Source organism: Liolophura sinensis, chromosome 9 (assembly GCF_032854445.1).
Source record: "Liolophura sinensis isolate JHLJ2023 chromosome 9, CUHK_Ljap_v2, whole genome shotgun sequence".
NCBI lineage: Eukaryota > Metazoa > Mollusca > Polyplacophora > Chitonida > Chitonidae > Liolophura > Liolophura sinensis.
This window is the reverse complement of record NC_088303.1, coordinates 17,022,843-17,043,768: the sequence shown is the minus strand read 5'-3', so window position 1 is coordinate 17,043,768 and position 20,926 is coordinate 17,022,843. Positions and strand designations below refer to the sequence as shown.

At 41.7% G+C, this 20,926-nt stretch overlaps 1 protein-coding gene across 3 annotated transcripts; it reads left to right on the top strand.

Moving 5' to 3' along the window:
- Positions 1–15,554: 15,554 nt before the first annotated feature.
- Positions 15,555–19,084, top strand: LOC135475498 (uncharacterized). 3 transcript variants are annotated; one of them, XR_010445052.1, is made up of 3 exons: positions 15,555–15,654; positions 17,188–17,524; positions 18,360–19,084. XR_010445052.1 is itself a non-coding variant. In XM_064755426.1 (3 exons), exons 1-3 carry the CDS (start codon positions 15,915–15,917, stop codon positions 18,654–18,656), a joined length of 549 nt encoding a protein of 182 aa, XP_064611496.1. In that variant the 5' UTR covers positions 15,584–15,914; the 3' UTR covers positions 18,657–19,084. The 3 variants fall into 3 exon arrangements, 1 of the variants encoding a protein (XP_064611496.1); XR_010445051.1 differs by having other exon boundaries at positions 15,584–15,940; XM_064755426.1 differs by having other exon boundaries at positions 15,584–15,940; positions 17,299–17,524.
- The last annotated feature ends 1,842 nt before the right edge of the window (positions 19,085–20,926 follow it).

Sequence of the window (20,926 nt, the reverse complement as noted above, 5' to 3'; positions counted from 1 at the left end):
ATCTAGTTTCAGGACTTAACAATGAACTTTGCTTCAAAAGACAGTTTTAGCAAACGCTTGAGTTATAAGACTGCATTGTGTAACGCATGAAGCAGACGAGAATATCATAGATGATAACATTCACGTGTCCCTGGGAAAAGTCTTTCTTCTGCCTGTAACAAGTGAACAGAAGTGCGGGTGGGCCCGAACTAAAAGTGTTAAGGTTAGATCAACAACTTATGTACAGTGCATTACCATGGGTACGATAAAACCAACTCTTCAATGGGTAAAGGCATCTATACAACATACACTAAATTTTGCAAAGGTTTTCATGAAAAAGTAAGGGACAGTGCGTCTAAAAGCTTAGTAGCAAACTTGCTTGCAATGACTAGAAGGCCTATATTTTACTTTACATCATCGCATGTCCTAAAATCTACACTATAAAAGTTCTTATACCTTAAAGGAAAAGACGTCTAAAAGTCGAAGTAGGCATCACTAAACAGGCCACTTCAAACTATGCATAAATATACTTTCATTTATTTTTTTTTAGATTTTTAAGAGTTAAAGGCGTTTAAAAATGTGGATTCTAAGGTGGGTTTATGGGCCATACTATCATAGGTTAGGAATTCTAATCTCACAAGAAGTTTATTCAACTCTAATCATGACACTGAATATTGGAAAAACTCTTTTTATCTATCAATAAAAGATTACTGAATGTTCCCAAAAATTCCCTCCATCTGTTGAACATCAGGGAAAGGGCTATATGACGTTCCTGGATACCGTCTGTATGGCTCATAGAGCCCACCATAGTATTCAACTATTTGAATGCCTTTCAACACTACCAAGTACATGGTATTGCAATTAATTTACAAACCAAACCTTTATCCATATAAAACTGTTAAATTTATTAAGAAAAATGACAATTTACCCCAAACTGAACGCATGAGACGGTTCCATGAGAGAGAACCGTTATCCTGAGTTTGTGGCGTATTCCTAAGTGAGAGACTTCATCCTGAATGAGTGACGTTATCTTAAGAGAGAACCGTAATCCTGAGTTAGTTGTGTATTCCTAAGTGAGAGCCGTTATCCTAAATGAGTGACGTTATCTTAAGAGAGAACCGTTGTTCTGAGATAGTGGTGTATTCCTAAGTGAGAGACGTTATCCTGAATGAGTGACGTTCTCCTGAGTAGGTGACTTTATCCTAAGTGATTGACTTTATCCAGGGTGAGTGACGTTATCTTGGGGGAAATGACGTTATCCTGCATGGGAGAAAGCCGCTATTTGAATGAGAGGCGTTATCCTGAGTGAGATACGTTATCCTGGGTGAGAGACGTTATCCTGAGTAAGAGACGTTATCCTGGGTGAGAGGCGTTATCCTGAGTAAAAGACATTATCCTGAGTAAAAGACATTATCCTGACGGAGAGACGTTATCCTAAGTAAGTGGCGTTATCCTGAGTGAAAGCTGCCATCCTGGATTAGAGGCGCTATCCTGAAAGAGAGGTGTTATCCTGAGTGAGTGACGTTATCCTGGGAGAGAGCCGTTAGCCTGAATGAGAGACCTTACTCTGAGCGTTATCCTGTGTGAGCGACGTTATCCTGAGAGAGTGACGTTAGGCAGAGTGACCAGCATTATGCTGAGTGAGTGACGTTATTCTGAGTAAGTAGCGTTCCCCTGAGTGAGTGATGTTATCCTGAGTGGGCATGGTCATGCTGTGTGAGTAATGTTATCCTGGGAGAGAGCCGTTATCCTGAGAGACTAGCATTATGCTGAGTGAGTGGCGATATCCTGAGAGAGAGAGACGTTATGCTTGCTGAGTGACGGTATGCTTGTTGAGTGACTATATGCTGGGTGAGTCACGTTATGCTCAGTGAGTGAGGTTGTGCTGAGTGAGTAAGGTTATGTTGGGTGAGTGATGGTATGCTGGGTGAGTGACGATATACTGAGTGAATGAAGTTATGCTGAGTGAGTAAGGTTATGCTGAGTGAGTGACGTTATGCTGGGTGAGTGACGTCCTCGAGATGTCCTCACCCGGCTTCCGGCTTCCACAGAAGAGTCCTGGTATAATAACGTGACCATGACGTGTCACGAATAACTGTTATGTCTACCGTTATTCTAGGTGAGTATCATCGTGGGCTCTCTGGGATAAATAGAGTAGGACCTCAAACCTCTAGAAAAGCCTGAGGTAAAATGCGACTAGCCTAGAGATATTTTGATCCTTGATGTGTGTCATGCACCGAAGTGTGTTCTGTATACAGCGCATGTTCTGCTCTACGCTCGCTTCTCTCCTTACGGTGCATTTGCCGTTGTTTGTCACAAATTGTAGGGGAGACAATTTATGGCTATTATGAAAATACATAATGCTAGAGTTGTTGTCCTTAATTCTTCCTTTATATGAGGACTTCATATTATACATAGATCTTTATTGCGCTGGGGCAATTGGTCCATGACCACACATATTATAGCATAACATAACATGTGACATGGCGAACAACAGTCGGCAAATAGTGGAAAAGACAATCAGACGAAAGTATACTGATTTTTCATTTTAAATGCTTGTATATAAGCATCAACAATCTTCTTACCATAGCCACATTGTTGCAACTCATTAACTCTGTAAACTCTGTAAACTTTTCAGTGCTAGGATATCTGTAAAAATATGTATCTATGTACTTTTTAATCAATTCAACATACAGGGATCAAACCAGTAGGAAATGATATTCATCTTCGATTACTTTGCAGTTACTACATTTCGTTTCTGCAAAGGGTATTTTGTTTGGTTTATTCCATCCACCTACTTCAATCATTAGCCTGTTTGAAGGGCCTCCCATAATAACGACTCTTGATCAAGCAAGTCATAGTATGTGCAACAAAACAAATACGCAATGCACAAGAAAAATTACGGTGAAATAATACATTTTAATAACCAAATTTGAAATAAAATTTTAACCAACGTGTAATATATAACGCTCGTGACGAGATCATATATGTATTTGGAACTTGTATCAAATGTTTCCGTGAAGAAACAGACAAACACCAAGGCAGCAGAAAATGTTATTTTAGCACTCAGGTCACAAGGTGGTCCGAGCGTGCCTGTCGTCTCCTGTAGCAACAGTGTCTGTTGTTGAGGTGATTACCGAACGTAAGTGTTAAGTCAAGAGGTAAAGAATGTAATGTATATCACACCGCCATATGATTCTGAGTAAAACCAGACAATAGACAGCCTATGTCACGGCCACAATTCTTTCAAGTTGGGTACTTTAAACCAAAGTACGGGGTATACCAAGATTTTGTTCTTTGTACTTGTGGCAGCAAGTCGTGAAATACAAGACATCGAAAGCTTGGACCGAAGCATTGAGTACCGGTAATTCACGTCATAGGCCAACGTGGACAGCATCAGCTCACAACTACAGTGCTTATATACACTAACTGTGTTAGTGGGCCTGTAGATTGTAACGATGCCAGCTAGCCCCTTTAAACATTCAACCTCGGCACGCTATGGCTGAAATATTGCAGATGTGACATTAAGTCATCATTCATTCGTTCCTGTATATAACAGTTTTACACAGCAGGTCCGTACTTTCTGTAATGCTTATATCTAGACTTCAAGCAGCTTTGTTATCAAGATGCTAAGCTACTGTTGATGTGTAGTGTAACACGGTAATATATAGTTTCCCTTTCCCAATGTTTCATATTTGCGTGTTTGTTTACGTTATATCATTTCCTTTTTCTTTCTCTCAAGTGCTCTGCCGTGCGATAGACAACCTAAAGAAAACCAGAGGTGAAGTTATGAATTTGTGCAGAAGTACAAAATATGTTTCTCCATACGCATGCCTGTACACCGTAAAACCCCGTAAGAAGTGATAATGCAGAAGATATCCCCCATTGCCGAGGCCATGCCTATGTTTTCACCAGCCTCTATCTTCTCTGTCTACGTTGTCGGTATACTAAACACATTTTTACTGTTTCCATTAATGACCACCATGTAGCTAATTATGCGAAATGAGAGATATACATGCGCGTACCTTATATGTGCCCACTTTCACAAAAATTATATATTGCATTAATACAAAGTATAGAGAGTGACATTACCTCGGACGAACAGGTTATGTTGTTGCTGGCATTAATTTGTCTGTCTGTCTCTCTGTATGTTTGTCTGTCTGTCTGTCTGTTTGTCTGTCTCTCTGTTTGTTTGTCAGCAACTTGACGGAAAAGCTTGTGGGCGGATTTTGCACAGCTTGGCCGTGGGCCAACCTCCAGTCTATTATTAACATTTTGCACATATGCTTAGGATTTTGATTAAAGGAATGGTTAAACGATTCTTCACCATTGCGAGATAGACACGCAGTATAATCCCTTTGTTTGCGGCCCGGTGAGCTTATAGAACCTTTCCCGCCAAATGTAAAATCCGGACACAATTGTTCTATTCCGTTGTTCATACCTGTCTTAGTGGTGAAGTTTTATGAGCAAAGTAGTAATTGCTCAGATACTGCAAGAAAAAAATGGTCATTTCGTCCTGGGCCCGAATCGTCATTGCGCAGAATAAGGTAGGACACTGGCCACGGTCAGGAGGTTTGTCAGCTATCACTGACCATCATATACCCATCCATTGTTTAATAAATAAACAAATTTGAAAAGAATATAGTTACAAGTGCTTTCTCCATTACACACCAAGCGGACCACTGGACGCCAATCAATAAGCAACCCAGCAAACAAGAAATGGATGTATTGAATGATTGATTTCACTAATACCGATGGCGGTCAGCTTTGTGCGTTGAGGAAACAGGAGTAACTGGGATAAACCACCAACCTTTGGCGAGTCACTCACCATTATTCCCACGTGTGACAACATACAAATTTACACCACATTTTGGTAGAAGAAATCTGGTTTTCAGCGAAAATTACGCAGCACAAAATCCACACGAGTGTTAACGCCATCAAGGTGCCATGAAAGAATGAGAGCTGGTGAAACTACAAATCCCGTCTGGGGCCGGGTTTGAACCCGCATAAAGAAGCAACGACCAATTCTTTGATGTGACAAGTATAAATCTGAAGCAAACACTGGTGTATTTCATATGATCTTCCCTTCCATCAATATCAGGGGCAACTTTCACAAAATGTCATACTGTGCTTTCCTCTACAAATGACGTCACCTTTATATGAGGGTACATATTTACGAAGATATTTTTTCACTGTGACTCCGCTGGTTAGATAGTCCACCATATCCTACGAACAAGAGGGATCTAACATTGTCGAGATAGAAAAGAAGAATTTATTTATTTTATTTTGCTCGATTCGTGTTTTACGCAGCACTCAAGAGTATTTCATTTATATCACTGACGCCAGCATTATGGTGGAATTAAACCGGTCAGAACCAAGGTGGGTGCAGGGGGGACCCACGACCATTCGCAGGCTGCTGTCAGACATTCCCACGTACAACCGGTGACTGAGGAATCCAGTCTGAGCTAGACTTGAACTCACAGCTATGGCAGTGGTGAGCAAAGAACCACGGTATTGATATACCAGTATATATGACCAGCAGCATAAATCGAGTCAAGATATACTTTGATTGTTTTATGGGTGATGATTTGAAGGAAACACTTTTTCTCTCAGCCATGCCCATGTTAACTTTTAATACTCTGGCTAACATGGGGAGAGAATGAAGGAGAAAAGTTCTTAAGCCTATGACTCTGTGAGGCAGTTGAGAATCTAAACTGTTTACACCGCGCGTACAGCGGTGACAAGCTGAGGTTATTTTTAGCACTGATGACGTGCCGAATGTACATGAAGCTTACTTTAGGAATACTGATCAAATGCAAGGAGATCAATTCTATGAGACAGCTGATCGGAATAAATGAAGTCATTATATGAAATTTGTAGCACCTTCAAAGGGAGAGTCTTGTGTAAAATATTCTTTACAAAGAAGAGGGGCGGGGTGTGACACGGTCAGAATGCGACCAAAGGCACCTGCACATACACCCGGTATGTATGTTACACCTGTGTCCAGGTCCACATGCAGGGCAGTAGACAGAACTACACACTACTCCAGGAACCGTGACTGCAAGCACAAATAACATGTATATAGAGTATGGGTGAGTATTAGTTGTGCGTTGAGAATTTATGGTCGACAAAGCCCACGGTATAGTTATTTGTGAACGCCCTTTATTCCCCACAATATCCCATAATATTCTTCAGTAATGGAAGACACACTGCGTATGTTGAGATACTGGTACTGGATATACTGACGTAAGGTCACTTGAAAATATTGAACTACTGAATATATTAATTTACTGGTACTGGATACATTGACCTAAGGTTACTAAAAATATTGAGTTATTGAATATATTATGTTTCTGGTACTGCATATTTTGATGTCCTTGTATTGGATATTTTGAGGTCCCGGTATTGGATATTTTGAGGCCCTGGTTCTGGATACTTTGAGCGAGTGAGTGCTTGGGGATTAACCTCATGCTTAGTAATTTTTTAGCCATATGACGACGAAGGAGCCCTTAGAGTGCATGTACGTGTAATGTGCCTCCTTGTTGCAGGACGGATTTCCACTGCTCTTTTTATCTAGTGCTGCTTCACTGAGACGACTTACCGAAGGCAAGTAAGCAGCCTCATCCGAGCCATTATACTGATACTGGTCAACCAGTCGTACCACTCCCCGTATTGCTGAATGCCAAGCGAGGTAGCTACAACTTCCTCTTTTAAGGTCTTTAGGTGTGATCCGGCCCCAGGATTGACCCTGTATCTACCCCTCCCACTAGTGGTCCTAGTAAGGGATATTGTGAGGCGCTGGTAATGGGTATTTTGAGGTTTTAGTAATGGATATTTTGAGGTCCTGGTAATGGACATTTTGAGGCCCTGGTAATGGATATTTGGAGGTCTTGGTATTGAACATTTTGAGGTCCTGGTAATGGATATTGCATCCTTTAGCACCATTTCGAAGTTGGTAAGATATGTTCACAACAGGAGATTTTCATGGATAACCCTATTCAGGGTAACGTTTGGTTGATACAGGGATTTGTGAACCTGAGGAAAACAATATCGACCCAGGACGTTAGTGTTGTTCCATCGAATAAAAAAATCAATCATTCTAATGAATTATATACGCGGCATAGACAAGAAAAACAATTTGGACTGAAATGGAACATCATCAGTTTATCCAAAAAAGAAAAGTGTTGAACAGCTTCGTAACTGTGACCTCATCTTAGAATTCTACATTTTAGAATTTTTAGAATTATACTTGCGGGTATTTTCAGAAGAATGGTTTAACACAATGGGCACACCCTTTGGCTACTTGCCAGGAGCAACAAGTACGCCTATATGTTCGATCCACACGCATAGCAACACCAGCTGGACTGGTGGTATATAATTTCTGTCCACATGAAGGTACGGTATAGCAACACGAGCTGGCTGGTATATGATTTCGATCCACTCGTATAGTAGCGAGTACCTAACCGACATGGCTTCCATTTGCACGGATGGCAAGACACGAATGACCACCATGACCGACGTACCTTCAGTCCATATGGAAGGAATATGTGCATGACTGACGAACCTTCAATCCACATGGAAGGAACATGTGCATGACTGACGTACCTTCAATCCACATGGAAGGGACATGTGCATAACTAACGTACCTTCAATCCACATGGAAGGAATATGTGCATAACTGACGAACCTTTAATCCACATGGAAGGAACATGTGCATAACTGACGTACCTTCGGTCCACATGGAAGGACCATGTGCGTAAATGACGTACCTTCAGTCCACATGGAAGAGACATGTGCATGACTGACGTAGCTTCAGTCCACATGGAAAGAGCATGTGCATGACTGACGTACCTTCAATCCATATGGAAGGGACATGTGCATGACTGACGTACCTTCAGTCCACATGGAAGGAACATGTGCACGACTGACGTACCTTCTGTTCATATGGAAGGAACATGTGCATGACTGACGTACCTTCTGTTCACATGGAAGGAACATGTGCATGACTGACGTACCTTCTGTCCACATGGAAGGAACATGTTCGTAAATGACGTACCTTGAGTCCACATGGAAGAGACATGTGCATGACTGACGTACCTTCAGTCCACATGGAAGGAGCATATGCATGACTGACGTACCTTCAATCCATATGGATGGGACATGTGCATGACTGACGTACCTTCAATCCACACGGAAGGAACGTGTGTGACTGACGTACCTTCAGTCCACATGGAAGGAACATGTGCATGACTGACGTACCTTCGGTTCACATGGAAGGAACATTTGCATGACTGACGTACCTTCTGTTCACATGGAAGGAACATGTGCTTGACTGACGTACCTTCAATCCACATGGAAGGAACATGTGAGTAAATGACGTACCTTCAGTCCACATGGAAGGGACATGTGCCTGACTGACGTAGCTTTATTCCACATAGAAGGAACTTGCGTAACTGACGTACCTTCTGTCCACATGGAAGGAACATGTGCATGACTGACGTACCTTCTGTTCACATGGAAGGAACATGTGCATGACTGACGTACCTTCTGTTCACATGGAAGGAACATGTGCATGACTGACGTACCCTCTGTTCACATGGAAGGAACATGTGCATGACTGACGTACCTTCTGTTCACATGAAAGGAACATGTGCATGACTGACGTACCTTCAGTCCACATGGAAGGAACATGTGCATAACTGACGTACCTTCTGTCCACATGGAAGGAACATGTGCATAACTGACGTACCTTCTGCCCACATGGAAGGAACGTGTGCATGACTGACGTACCATCTGTCCACATGGAAGGGACATGTGCATCACGGGCGTATCTTCAGTCCACATAGAAGGAACATGTGCATGACTGACGAACCTTCTGTTCACATGGAAGGAACATGTGCATGACTGACGTACCTTCTGTTCACATGGAAGGAACATGTGCACGACGGACGTAGCTTCTGTTCACATGGAAGGAACATGTGCATGACTGACGTACCTTCAGTCCACATGGAAGGAACATGTGCATGACTGACGTACCTTCTGTCCACATGGAAGGAACATGTGCGTAAATGACGTACCTTCTGTTCACTTGGAAAGAACATGTGCATGACTGACGTAGCTTCAGTCCACATGGAAGGAGCATATGCATGACTGACGTACCTTCTATTCACATGGAAGGAACATGTGCATGACTGACGTACCTTCTGTTCACATGGAAGGAACATGTGCACGACGGACGTAGCTTCTGTTCACATGGAAGGAACATGTGCATGACTGACGTACCTTCAGTCCACATAGAAGGAACATGTGCATGACTGACGTACCTTCAGTCCACATAGAAGGAACATGTGCATGACTGACGTACCTTCTGTCCACATGGAAGGAACATGTGCGTAAATGACGTACCTTCAGTCCACATGGAAGGGACATGTGCATGACTGACGTAGCTTCAGTCCACATGGAAGGAGCATATGCATGACTGACGTACCTTCAATCCATATGGAAGGGACATGTGCATGACTGACGTACCTTCAGTCCACATGGAAGGAACGTGTGTGACTGACGTACCTTCAATCCACATGGAAGGAACATGTGCATGACTGACGTACCTTCTGTTCACATGGAAGGAACATGTGCATGACTGACGTACCTTCTGTTCACATGGAAGGAACATGTGCATGACTGACGTACCTTCAATCCACATGGAAGGAACATGTGCATGACTGACGTACCTTCTGTCCACATGGAAGGAGCATATGCATGACTGACGTACCTTCTGTCCACATGGAAGGAACATGTGCACGACTGACGTACCTTCTGTCCACATTGAAGGAACATGTGAATGACTGATACCTCTGTATTCCATTTTAAAAGATAGGATATCAAAGATTTGACCGACTGCACTGACCAACTTACAGAGATATTTTGATGAAGCTAAAAGTTTCATCGAAATGGTTTCATACTTGAAAATAGCGAAAATCCTCAGTCAAATAAAATAAATGAATTTTCTTGCAGGCGAACATCGGCAGTATGGGTACATCTGCAACAATTGCGATGCCTCTACTGCTTATCAGTGTTGGTATACTGATCGCATTCGGCATCGTCTTCGTCAGACCGTACGTGATGACCTCTGCCTATTCCACCACCAAGTGTTAACGTAACGGATCATGGCTTCTTTGCCTGTACATGTAACCACGGAGATAATGACGGCGACTGCCTCTCTGAGTTTCCGTGCATGGAGATTGAAGTCGAGTACCGCCTGGCCGAGTCTTCAGCGATTCACCACAGCAGGTTATTCCAGCACTACACAGACGACCACATCATCGAGAGGGTAAACACGAGTTCAAATCCAGCTCACGACATGCACCTCGTGATGTTGTCAGATAGGCACTAACAAGAAATACGTTGCATTCTTCACTGTTCGTATTTTTTTTAGCTCGTCAACATTTAAGATCTCCATATATTATATTCTGCTTATGGTCACAAAAGTTGAAATTTTAATAAAACTTGACGGGGCAAGCGGTCCATTGCCTTGTGGTAAGCGTGCTAGTGCGGATCCAGGAGCATCTCACTAGTATAGTCATGTGTGGTAAGGTTTGGCAGCAGTCCTCCATGGGATGTGGGTTTACCACACCATAATGTTGTCTGCCAATGAAATATTCTTGAGTATCAATCAAAATGAAATAGGGGCCGAGGTGGCTTGTGCACCTGTGCTACACAATCACCCAGGAGCCTCTCACCAATGCTGTTGAGGTGAGTTCATGACCAGCTCGTGCTGGCTTCCTCTCCAATCGCAAGCGGGAAGATCTTCCTTCAACCTGCGGATGGTTGTAGGTTTTCCCCGGGTTCTGCCCTGTTTCCTCCCAACATAATTCTCTGCCCGCCGTCGTATAAGTGGAGTACGGCATAAAATATCAATCAAATGAATAAATAAACAGACTGAAGTAAATAACGAGTGCCATTCAGATCGCCTCCAAAGGTATTTTATTTTACTTTTTATTTGTGTAGAATTTTAGGCAGAATAGTAAACGATGGTCTCTTCGGACGACAACTAAGTGATTTCATCAAAATTTCCCTTTTATCTACAGAACATATTGAAACTTAATTTTTTTAAATTAATTTTGTCTGATGAACTATACCTTACGATCATTCTATTAAGTTTTAATGGGTTCTCTGTAATATTTAAATATGGTCTCTACAATCCACCTAAGAAAATAATTGCTTTTGTACCATTTGAGGTAACAAAGAAATGAAAATACTTCTGGAAACAGTCCTCCGTTGTCTTTCGCGTGAGCCACACATTATTTTTTACTTTTGTTTACAAATTTGAACACATTTCAGCTGGGTCGTTTTTCTCGGGCATAAACACAACTGGCCATGCATGAGTAATAGGTTACCTGTTGGCGTACAAAACGTCATCGCACAGGCACGTTTGAAAAAGCATGCACTACTTGGGTCCAATGCACTGCTAGGGTTCAATGTACCTAAGGCGATAAACATTCCTCACTATATTGACTCGCCTACTGACCAGAATCACCCCCCCCCCCCCCACACCAAACCTCTCCCTTAGCTCGGCTTTACCCTTATACTTGTGCCACTATCACGTAAGCGTTGAAACTTTTATTAAAAATGTTCATATAGTAGAAACTAATTTGAAATCATCGTAGACATCTCGTAGATATATATTTCAACACAGATAAATCAAGATCAGTCAAAATACTTGTTGAAATGCCAAGCATATAAGAGATAATTGTGTTCAGAAAGACTTTAAATTAATTTTTTTGACATTTTTACTCCATGGAATTACACAAAACAATTAAATTTTAAAGTTTTTAAGACCATATTTTCACTGTTTTTAGAACGCAGCAAAACTTCTATAAAAATCTAGGTTACAGGTCGTTACGTCGTTTATTCGTAAGTACGGCAGCACTAACAGCAGTACCACCTACACCTGTTTCTACAATCCTGAGATCCTGTTATCTTGGCCATGTTCTGTCCATCTCTAATATTTGTCATATGTTCCATCGTTCTGATCTCGTTTTACTTTGGGCCAGAAAGAGGCAGAGCGGTAAATGGCGGAATAACGACGTCACCAGAGAACGAAGAAATGGTGATTAAAGAGTAGTCCAACTATACTTCATTTGGGTCAAAGAATAACTGTGTAACCTGAAGAGGATCAGATATGTGAAATCCAAGAATAACTACGCCAATTTGAGAAAGTTTAAGTATATTCAAGTGAAAAAATAATCGACTATGCCATGTGAATATGATCATGGATGTGCTAGTGAGAGAATGACTGACATGTGAATATGATCATGGATGTGCTAATGAGAGAATGACTATGACATGTGAGTATGACCAAGGGTATCGTAATGATATAACGTTTGCATGACCAAGGATATCCTAATGAGAGAATGACTGACTTGTGAGTATGACTAAGGATATCCTAATGAGAGAATGACTATGACATGTGAGTATGACCAAGGGTATCGTAATGATATAACGTTTGTATGACCAAGGATATCCTAATGAGAGAATGACTGACTTGTGAGTATGACTAAGGATATCCTAATGAGAGAATGACTATGACATGTGAGTATGACCAAGGGTATCGTAATGATATAACGTTTGTATGACCAAGGATATCCTAATGAGAGAATGACTAACATGTGAGTACGACCAAGGATATCGTGATGACAGAATGGCTATACCATGTGAATAAGACCAAGGATATCCTAATGAGAGAATAACTATGGCATGTGAGTATGACCAAGGATATCCTAATGAGAGAATGGCTATGACATGTGAGTATAACCAAGGAAATCCTGATGACAGAATGACTATGACATGTGAGTATAACCGAGGATCTCCTAATGAGAGAATGGCTATGACTTGTGAGTATGACTAAGGATATCCTAATGACAGAATGACTATGACATGCGAATATGACCAAGGATATCCTAATGAGAGAACGGCTATGACTTGTGAGTATGACTAAGGATATCCTAATGACAGAATGACTATGACATGTGAGTATAACCGAGGATATCCTAATGAGAGAACGGCTATGGATTGTGAGTATGACTAAGGATATCCTAATGACAGAATGACTATGACATGCGAATGTGAAGAAGGATATCCTAATGACAAAATGGCTACGACTTCTGAGTATGACCAACAATACACACATGAAGGAATAACATGTCACTGAGTTGATCCCCAACCAAAAGAATGAGAGAATAACAACGCCATGTGAGCAGGAACGAGGATGTTCCAGGACAGAATAACGGCGTAATTTGATCAATAATATTGGAATTAAGGAATATGGGCTAACATGCATACAAGCATCATGGATATGGAAAAGAGGGAATGACTGCCATTCGGAAGAGGATCAGTGATGTTCTAATACGGAATGACTAACATCAACGTTATGAGATAGGGATGTAGAAATTGAAGAACAAATACATCATTTGAGTATGTAAAACGAAAAAAAATGTCCTATACCTAAAAATGTCGGACAGAATCACGGCAGACATGGTTTATATATAATCAAAGCCAAAGACGAAGAAATCAGGGAACAAAGTGGTGCGTCGACCAAATATGAACAATATATACAGGACGCTACAAGATAATGTGGGCTTTGTCATGAGAATGGAATACGAACTTCTCCCGCCGCTAATGTTCTAGTGGCCTGTGTAACAATACGTAGTTTCATATAAATTTCACTAAAGATAACATGCATCCCAACTATATGATATACACTCTGGGACGGTTTTTTGGTTCCTCGCCTGTTTTCGAAACCGTAATGTTTACAAGTGTAATGAAAAACAAATCACTTCGTCCGCACGTGATATTAAGTCGCTCAGAAACGATAATATTTTTGTCTCTTTTACACGACTGTGTACAGGTGGTAAATTATAACTTATTTGTGAGCGGCCGATATTACTAGTGCCATGACAAGTGCCTCCTTACGTTTGGTAAACTGACTGGCTAAGTTCTATTACCTGTCTCTAGAGCGGCGCACTAATATCGATGAGTCGCTTGGTGTCAACAGTGTGTAAACTATGGTCGCAAAGCTAAACAGTGTACAGAAATACTGAGTAACACCTGCAGCCTATGTACTTCCAGAGATGCGTGCATACGGGCTTATGGCCTAAATACTGTTAATAAAGGAATTTGTTATTAAATTGCTTCAGAAAAGTAAACAGTAGCAAACGTATCCGATCACAATGTTGCTTAAGTGCTCTTGATTTGAAGACCTCTTATCAGCTTTCATTGTAAAGTGGTCCGCTGGAGACTGTGGTTGAGAGCTGATAACTGCATGCATGACATACTCTATGGAACTCGAAAGAAACTACCTTTAACAAGCCATAATGTCATGAGGGTTCTTTCGGTCAAATCAAGTATGTCAATTACGTGACTGAAAGCGGCCTGTACATTTTCGTTACACTGCAGTACTTACAACGTGTATAACGTCGCTGATTCACGAGCACATTACAGGCGGCGGAACTGGGGGGGATGTGGAGCCGAAAACACCCCTGAAATTAAAATGAGGCTCTAAGTCTCCCTGAAATAAAGGGTTTTTTTCTGTAGACCAAATAACATCGGCTTAGTGGTTTTAATGAATAAAGGACGATCTGCAATTTACTCCAGACTTATCACAATTTTTTTTCACCAGAAATCGCCTAAATTGCGTCTCCAGCGACATAAATAGCAAGCATTTATAACTGAAATGTCATTATCAGTATTTCAATGTATACATTGCCAATAAAGTGATATGTGAAAATTGAAATGTAAACATTACATAATAATATAGTTACAAATAATTCTTAAAGTTGAAGGCCTTTCACACCACCAATCTTGTTTCTAAATTTGCATGCCTCCATGCACACCTTCACGTGAACATCATCATCATCATCACCACCATCATCACAATCATCTTCATTACACCACAATCATCCTCATAAGCATCACACCATCACCATCATTATATCATCATTACATCATCATCAACACCATTACGTCATCGCCATCATTACGTCATCACCATTATCATTATTATATCTTCGTCGTCGTCGTCGTCATCATGATCATCGACATCACCATTATATAATCATCATCCTTATCATCAATGGCCGCTAACCCTTGACAGTATTGTCAACACAAACAACGAAAAGCGAGACAACCTAGAAATTCCTCGTTTATGGTCTAGATAAAGTGACATAAGGTATACGACAATTCACTCTAGTCAATCCAATCAAATAAATAATGCTGCTGTACACTGGGAATGCGAGCTGTCCCCGGCGTATAACATTCCCCAGTGAAGCTTCATTGTGCCCATAAATCATGCGACATTGGGACTGGGCTGCAACTAGGCGATTATTGTCTCAGATTGACCGCAATAATGTCAAACCGGACGTTCAACTCTGGTAAAATAAACAAACAAATACGTCATCGGGAGCCTTGACACATTCCGTACTCATGCACCGCTCTCTCCACATCGCGCGCGTAAACGAAAAGATTCACGCCAACATACGCCAAGTTTGCAGTCGCAATGGGGTCACAAGCACGCAATATACGTGTACATGCACATGGCTGTGAGAAGAGTAGCTATGGCCTATAGGAGAATATCGGCTCTGCAAAAGCTCTCACATGTATCGAATGAGTCATGGATGGGTAAGTACAGCGTGTACGTAGGCCTATACTGAGCTCGTGTAAACACTTGTGATGATTGGACATCGAGTATACCCAGTAGAACCAAAGTTTGATTTGTATCCTTGCTTTCCACATTATTGTGGTCATGTGAAGACGGTGATGTGTGCTTGTAGCATATGGCTTGTAGCGGGTCTGCCTCAAAACCGGAATGTTAACAGCGCTTTCTCATCCAAACGTCATGCTGTAACTACCACTAAATTCCCCGGCACACGAGCAGCCTGATGCGGCTCTTACAGTGGCACGTTCGGTAAGAAATTTACCCGTCTGTACTATTTATCAACAAGGGTTAGGGTCTTGTGTGTGTGAGAGAGGGCGGGGGAAGAGGGGGTGGGGAATAAACATTCATGTGCAAGCCGTGAGAATAATTATTGTGTTAATTGGAAGGTGTGATACAGTCCTTTAATAGTTCGAGTGGAGCATTACATGAGCATTTGGGACGATTTTAAAGTGGATCTCTCCAACTTTCAGTTCTTCCTTCTGAGTTTTTTTCCGTAAAAGGGGGGAAAATGTCCTGGTGATCAATCACTTAATCACTTTAACTGTCAATCATTTACACGTTAATGTAGGCCTATACCCGAGAACGGCAGAGACTTGTTTTCGTCACCATCAACGCCGGCGCGTTCACAAGTGCCGAATGCGGTTACAGACGCAAGCTTGCTGAGCGTTGTCTGTAACATTACCGTTCAATATGGAGAGTTGATCTCACTAAAATCATGTGATGGCCATTGTTACCCGACAGTTCAAAGAGTTCTCAACAGCATTTGTCAACAGTGAGTACAAAGACTTAATAGGGCGCGGTATAGCCCGAGGACAGCGACCCTGCATATAGCCTAGCCCACCACAGAGCACCATGAAGTGTACTGTGACAGAGAATGTAAAGAATCAATGATCTCTATGATAGGTATGGTATATAGCGTAAAGAGAAATGCCGGTATACCACACTGAAGACCACACTGAAGGCTCATTCTTTTGGCGCAAAGCATGGACAAATGATCAGGTGTGCCGGACGTTAATCTTATACAGGCGCTTATAGGCCCACTGAAAGGTTAATGCTCTTGGCAATCCTTACTCTTGATTTAAATTCACGGTATAGCTATTCTAGCGACTGGACCCTGCTGGACTGTTTCGTTTCTAGCTCTCTATCGGTAATTAAGACCAACTAGACTGCTTAGCAGTTACTATATTACGTTACCAGTAACTAGCGTGCGGACAGGTCTTTTTCGGCACATACCGTCTTATCGACTATGGCCTAAAAAGACATCATAGCTATGCAAGGGAGATTACACTGCCATACAGGCTTTATAACATATGGGGAACCAATGCTGACGTCAGAAACGACAGTGCTGTATGGAAGTTACCCGACTGTTAATTAATTCAGTGTACAGCCGGTATATACAAATATACATATACCACCCAACAAAACTAACAAATATCTCCCGGTGTATCTATGCATAGGTAGGCCTACTGTATAGTTAATCTGTATGTTTATTGCAGATGAACGTCTAACGGCATAATGACATGCTCGAGAATCTCCCTCGTTTTGATTTTGCTTCTGATGCTCATCTGCTGTGCTCTGCTAATCGCCTTTGGCATCATCTTTATCAGACCGTACGTGATAACCTCTGCTTACTCTCCGGCTAAGTGTAGAGCGGTTAACGTGACAGATCATGGTTACATGGTGTGTACATGTAGCAGCGACGACGATGATGACGACTGCCATTCGGTGTTTCCCTGCGTGGAGATTACAGTAGAAATCAACCCGAACCATTCCAAGGAAACTCGCGAGAGCCGGTTATTCCTATACTACACGAGCGATTACATTACGGAAAAGGTAAACTGTAATCAAGTGTTACAAATCTGGCGCTTTGTGTACTGTAACATGTATCTCTAATTCCTGATGTCAAGCACTACACAAACAAAGAGGGAGTGTGAATTGTTGAAGTCACTTTTAGTAAAATGTATGTAAGAAGTAAATGCTCTGTATCCACGGAATGAATTTACTTTTGCATATTCGTGTTGCAAACGAATCATTATTATAATGGTGGGACCTGCATGGGGAAATCATAAATGGATTTATTTATTTATTTATTTATTTATTTATTTGATTGTTGTTTTACGCCGTACTCACGAATATTTTACTTATACGGCGGCGTTAGCATTATGGCGTAACACGACGGCGTGAGCATTATGGTGTGAGGGAACCGGGCAGAGGCTGAGGGAAACCCACGACCATCCGCAGTTTGCTGGAGAGCTTCCCAGGTACGGCCTGAGAGGAAGCCAGCATGAGCTGGACTTGAACTCACAGCGACCGCATTGGTGAGACTCTCCTGTGTCTCTGCGCCGCGCTGGGGTGCAAATTATAAATAGAACAGAAGGGTTCTTCCCGGGTTGAACAGAAGTGTTGTCTCCTTCTATGTTATTTTTGGGTCACGTGTTCAAATCGTTAGCTTTTCATGCAGGAAATCTGACAACTATTATAGACCGTACATGACAAGATGTGCTGATTTTCCAAAGAGTTCTTCCCGCCTGTTCAAATTCAACCGTAAACTTCATGCATTACCATCGTATTTCGGGGTTACACTGTAGGCCTGTTGTATTGTGTATTGCATGTGCGATGTCAAGTAGGTCATATCAGCATATCTGAAATCTTCCAATTGTCATTCCAGTGTGCTATCATGACATGTGATCAGTATCTGAACAAGAACAAGGCACGAGTCAGCAGATTTGTCAGTATGTACGGCAACACTGACCGGAACGCCACCTACGATTGTTTCTACAACTCAAAGAACCCAGGGGAGGTGATCATAGAGAAGACGTCTGTGAGAACTGTTATAATGGCCATGCTCTGGCCATCGCTGGTTTTAGTCATCTTCGCCATCGTTCTGCTCGTTTGTCACTGTCGGTCAAAGGACAACGGTTATTTCGGCATGTTTCGTACATCAAGGAATAACTACGCCATCTGAACATGGAAACTGTGGACTCGAAATAAGTATAGATCACCAGAAAGAAAAATATTTGGGCGACAATGTCATTTTAACTGCGGTGGATATTTTACAGGACTTTGTCACGTGATTGTTACAGGGGAGTTGCCGTGGATATCAGAAAATCGCTCCCTTTTCCGTGTGATTTGGAAACCATGCACTAAGTAGCTTGTTATAGAACAACTCCAAGGGAAACGGAAGACAGTGAAGACCATCGTTTACTTATCTCAGTAAGATGATATGAGAACAACCTTACTCATACTTATCTGAGTACGATGATATGAGTACAGCCTACTTCGCGTCATCTGATGACGAATCTTCACTGAAACACGGAATAGGTGCTTCTTCTGCATGAAGAGTGGAATTCCTGGAATAAATACACGTCATCTGAGAATGGCTCTTGAAATAATGAAATATTTTATTTATTTATTTGATTGGTGTTTTACGCCGTACTCAAGAATATTTCACTTATACGACGGCGGCCAACATTATGGTGGGTGGAAACCGGGCACAGCCCGGGGGAAACCCACGACCATCCGCAGGTTGCTGGCAGACCTTCCCACTTACGGCCGGAGAAGAAATCAGCATGAGCTGGACTTGAACTCACAGCGACCACATTGGTGAGAGGCTCCTGGGTCATTACTCTGCGCTAGCGCGCTAACCAACTGAGCCACGGAGGCCCCCAAATAATGAAATAATCACGTCATCGGAGTATGTACTGTACAATGTTCATATGACTAAACTTACATCTGAAGTCACCAGTCATCATGCAGCGAATATGAATACCGCATGGGAAGACATCAGCTGAATATATACACTAATTATAAAATGCACTGTGAAAATGCTCAAACTGTCTCGTCACCTGAACTCGACCACGGCATTCACATTTGTATTTGAAATGACGGTATAATACTTCGCTCAAGCACCAGAAATGAACGCGAAAACACGGGGAAACGCATTATCTGATGGGACTAAGTATCAAAGGGAACCGTATTAAAGTCTTTTATGTAAGCGTCAATCATGCAGAATACTCCGTATGATGTCGTGGATAACAAGATTAGCAGTGAGAGATAAAACGAATATGCCGAGGTATGCCGTCTTAGTATACAACAAGTGGGAAACCTTTCCCGCTCAAATTAACTCAGCCTTAAGTTCTATAGTTTGTTGTTCATCCTTGCCTACGCTGTATGTTTAAGGGTTTAACACCTTCGTCTTGGTGTTTGTTGTGTAACCCGATGCCTCTGAACCTTGTTTCGTACCTAGTCATATCCCTCTAATGCGCATTTTAGACCCATCCACGGCAAGCTTATGCCATTTGCAGTTGTACCTAGGGCGCTTACGATTATACAGAAACACTGGTGTCGCCAGCCTAGCCTAGCCAATCGTGTGACGTTATTCACCGTTATTGTTATGTGATTGGTCCTCATAAGTTGGCCACACGGGTGTTTCCTTAAAATTGTAAGCGCCCTTATATATTTTACAACTGCGTATGTATGACGCTGTGTCACATTGTTTTCGCGACGTAGGAATGTATAAGTTTACTGTACATATATTATGACTCATTCTTACCTTTCCAATGACGATTTGTAGTCAAATTGCTGACGCAGTAGGCCTACTCCTGTATCACAGGAGAGCAGTGGTCAATTTGATTTGGGGGCCGAGTGGGCCATTTCGCGGAAAAACTACCTAATTGGGTGAGAGGATATTTATTTATTTGATTGGTCACGCAGGGAAAGAAACGTTTTAAAAGCAAGTGTCGGTTTAATGTAAAGGTGTCCAAGAACAAACTACGTTAGACAGCTTACATTGGTACAGACCGCCTCGCACTTTTATGTCTCCGTTTACATCGACACAAGTACATCGTGCATGAAAGATGAAACTTCTCAACTTCTGTTCCGTGGTGACGCCAGTAAATGAACAATCCTTACCGTCATAGAGTTTTATATAAATAGCATGTTTTTGTTTCGCAAAGTGCTTGTTTTGTCGTGTATGTTGATACCAGAAGTTTGTATTAGTGTGTGTAAAAACGGTGTTAAGTTAATAATTTTTATATAACGTTACTGTATAACTTGATGAATATTTTAATAAAGATGGGCTATAGCATAGGCTTTCTATACTGTTACATAGTGCTCATTAAAGTCATTAATAATATGTGCGTGTTTCAGTATTTTTGTAATTAAATAATTTGTTAATCAAGCTTTTATCAAAGAGTTATGGCAATTCAACATTTGTGTACAAAAAAGAATGCAGAA

Coding starts and splice junctions, on each gene's coding strand:
- LOC135475498 (XM_064755426.1), top strand. CDS start 15,915: ATGCGGCTCTTACAGTGGCACGTTCG. Junction 15,941..17,298: donor CTCTTACAGTGGCACGTTCG/GTAAGAAATTTA, acceptor CATCTTTATCAG/ACCGTACGTGATAACCTCTG. Junction 17,525..18,359: donor GCGATTACATTACGGAAAAG/GTAAACTGTAAT, acceptor TTGTCATTCCAG/TGTGCTATCATGACATGTGA.